The sequence below is a fragment of the Colobus angolensis genome, unplaced genomic scaffold (assembly GCF_000951035.1).
Source record: "Colobus angolensis palliatus isolate OR3802 unplaced genomic scaffold, Cang.pa_1.0 Scaffold284, whole genome shotgun sequence".
Classification (NCBI taxonomy): Eukaryota; Metazoa; Chordata; class Mammalia; order Primates; family Cercopithecidae; genus Colobus; species Colobus angolensis.
This window is the reverse complement of record NW_012116088.1, coordinates 2,007,534-2,010,598: the sequence shown is the minus strand read 5'-3', so window position 1 is coordinate 2,010,598 and position 3,065 is coordinate 2,007,534. Positions and strand designations below refer to the sequence as shown.

Genomic DNA, 3,065 nt, shown 5'->3' with positions numbered 1-3,065 from the left:
ACTACCTCCATAGGAATGTATGTTAGAGAAGGGTATGCTCAGAAAGGTATTACTGTGGGTAGCTAACCTCTAGCTTTCAATAACGGCTGTTCTGAAGTCTGGATAACAAAAGGGGTGGTGGTCTAATTTTCTTCATTAATAATCAGATATCTCATTAAAGTCATTCAGAAAGGCGAGTAAATTGGGATGGGTAGGGTGAGAAGTGAGTGTGAAGAATATTCAACTTCAACTGGCTTTTGTAATATGGTCCCCTTAACTAATTCTCCATTGGTATTTTTTGTTGTTGTTGTTGTTGTTTTGAGACTGAGTCTTGCTCTGTTACCCAGGTTGGAGTGCAGTGGCATAATCTTGACTCACTGCAACCTCTGCCTCCCTGGTTCAAGTGATTCTCTTGTTTCAGCCTCCCGAGTAGCTGGGATTACAGGCGTGCACTGCTGTACCCAGCTAATTTTTTTTTTATTATTTTTAGTAGAGATGGGATTTCGCTGTGTTGGCAAGGCTGGTCTCAAACTTCTGACCTCAGGAGATCCACCCACCTCAGCCTCCTCAAGTGTTGGGATTACAGGCGTGAGCCACCACGCCTGGCCTTGATATTATCATTTTATCCACAGGGTTTGTCAAAGGGTATCCTCTTTGGCTTGCCAGGGCATAAGATAGTTTGAGAAGACATTAGTGGGCTGTGTAATGACTAACTTTGTACCCCTTTCTCAATTAGCAACATCAGAGATATCACAGCAAATGGTAGATCTTTACAGTGATGCAGTTAGGAGTTTGTTAACTGCCTTTTGGAAGTCAGTGTAAGAATAAGTAGTGTTGATGGGTTCAGTACGAGTTGTTTCCTTAACTGTTTTAGTCAGCCAGCCACAGCAACACCCAGAAACACAAGAATTAGGGATCTGTTTTAGGTATTCAGGTATGGGAGTGGCTCTACTCAATGTTCGGCTTAGCTGTCTGGTGGCAAATTGCAGTGCTCCATTTAGAGTGGCATGATCTCTAGAGAGCCGGCTGGGACTTGTAAGAGGCTTTTGAAAAGGTGGGACTCCACAAGAGGCCAGAGGGGGCCATTCAGGAATTGGTTCCAGTTTGGGGACACAGTGGGAACAATGGGAGAGTCTTAGACCTATCTCTCGAAGTATATGGACTGGTGTGCTTGGATCCAAGAGTTTAGCATGATACAACCAGGAATTAGGATTTAAAGGTTTCCAAGTTGTGGAATATTTTAAAAGGCACTTAACCTGCCAGGCAAGACTCTCAAGAGGCGATAAGTTGGGTACCGTGGAGTCCTCTTCTTCAGAGGAATCCCACTCTTCCCCAGAACTCTCATTTAGGTAGCTAATGTTTTCTTCTTCCTCACTTTCTGAATCTGACAAGTGGTCAGGAGAGGGATTTCTAGGACCCATCTGAATAAAACAGAGTAAGGAACCAGAAAAAGGTAATAATCTAAGCCAGCAGAACACTTACTAACACTGGCAAATAGAAATAAGAGATGAAAAATCCTTTCGCCAAGATTTGTCTCTCAGTCCATTACGCACATAAAGTATGCTTGAGGCCCACACCACTGTGCTGTTCTTCAAGATTATGTTGTATATTCTTCACTTAAAAAGAAGACATCTTAGTTTTCAGGACCAGTTCAATGTGTAAAAGTATTTAGTCACTTACCAGTGGCACAGGTCAGAGTATCTCCTTCAAATCCTGGCTACCCAAGAATACAAGAGGTCCTCATCTAGGCAAGCTGATTTACTTAGCATAGTCCCAATTGGTAGTGATACTGTGAAGAGACACTTTTTGTGCTGTTTTGCTGGCAGTGATATTATATCTACTTGACAACGAAAAGAAGCTCAGTAGTTGTCTTGGTTGTCCGCTGGTATAGCAACTTTTGTGCAGTGGGGAATGATGGGATGAGCTGTCAAGAACATCTGGTGTAAAAGGATCCGATGCTTTCCATAGGTGACGTAAATGCCCTTGGAAACTGGTGATTTAGCTGCTGGACTATCTGGAAAGGTAGCCTTAACCTGTGAATGAGAAGACTAGAGACATGATATTAAAGCCTGAAAGCACTGGATAACTTATTGCCTACCTACCTCAGGATATCTAAAATCAGAACAGATGCTGAGCAAGAAGTCTTACAGACTCTTCCCTCTCTACCTCACAGGCTTCGGCCAATTTACCTGTTGGTAATAGCTCTTACAATCACAATATTGGGGAGGAAAGTCTGGGGCCATTTTCATTCTTTGTTGGTACATAACTGGGCCAGTTTGTATGCAGTTTTAGCCCAGAAAATTACTTTTGCAAAAGCTGATCCCTTATGTCCCAAACTCCAAATAGAGAGCTATAAAAGGTATTTATTTACTTTTATTTTATTTTTTTTACCTTCAGAGGTGCTTGTTGGAATTAGTTTTAGGGGCCTGTCCTGGTGGTAGAGCTGCTAGATGTTAGGACTCTTGCTGGGACCTCAGAAGTTGTGATCCTATGCCAATTCTATATAAGCTGTTCCACAAAAAAGAAAAAAGCATGAAAACTGACCAGCTCCTGTTATAAAGATAACAAAAATAAATTCCAAACTTACAGATGAACCAAACAAGAAAACTATAGGCTTACTTCACTTGCAAAATCCTAAATATCACTTAACAGAATCCAACAGTACATTAAAAAAAAATTATCAAATACGGCCTATCCCAGGAAAGTAAGAATAGCTCAAATTATAAAAAATGTACAAATTACCAGAACTAAAGGAAAAAAAGAGATCATTATATTGAATGTGGATAACCTTTATTAGTTCCTGACCAACATGTATTTATGCTTTAAAAGACAAAACAAAACATTTTTACTAAACTAGAAGGAGAATGTAACTTTCTCAACTTGGTAAAGGTTATCTACCAAAATTTTAAGCAAACATTATCCTGAGTAAGATGAGATATATTTCCTTTAAAAGTGAAGTGACGGGCAGGGCACAGTGGCTCATGCTTGTAATTCTAGCATTTTGGGAGGCCAAGGGTGGAGGACCACTTGAGGTCAGGAGTTCAAGACCAGCCTGGGCAACATAGGAAGACCCTGTCTCTACAAAA

At 40.9% G+C, this 3,065-nt stretch overlaps 1 protein-coding gene across 6 annotated transcripts in view; it reads right to left on the bottom strand.

Annotated features, from left to right (window-relative positions):
- Nucleotides 1–295: 295 nt before the first annotated feature.
- The window catches only part of DCAF16 (DDB1 and CUL4 associated factor 16), a 7,948-nt gene continuing 5,178 nt past the window's right edge, over nucleotides 296–3,065 (bottom strand). For 2 of the 6 annotated variants that reach the window (XM_011948812.1, XM_011948816.1), the window contains exons 2-3: nucleotides 2,371–2,487; nucleotides 296–2,027 (exon numbers count right to left, since the gene is read on the bottom strand). In XM_011948812.1, the coding sequence (XP_011804202.1) occupies nucleotides 750–1,400 (651 nt within the window). In that variant the 5' untranslated portion in view covers nucleotides 1,401–2,027; nucleotides 2,371–2,487 and the 3' untranslated portion in view covers nucleotides 296–749. The remainder of the gene's footprint in view (nucleotides 2,028–2,370; nucleotides 2,488–3,065) is intronic. The other 4 variants (XM_011948813.1, XM_011948817.1, XM_011948814.1 and 1 more) reach the window with 4 other exon arrangements.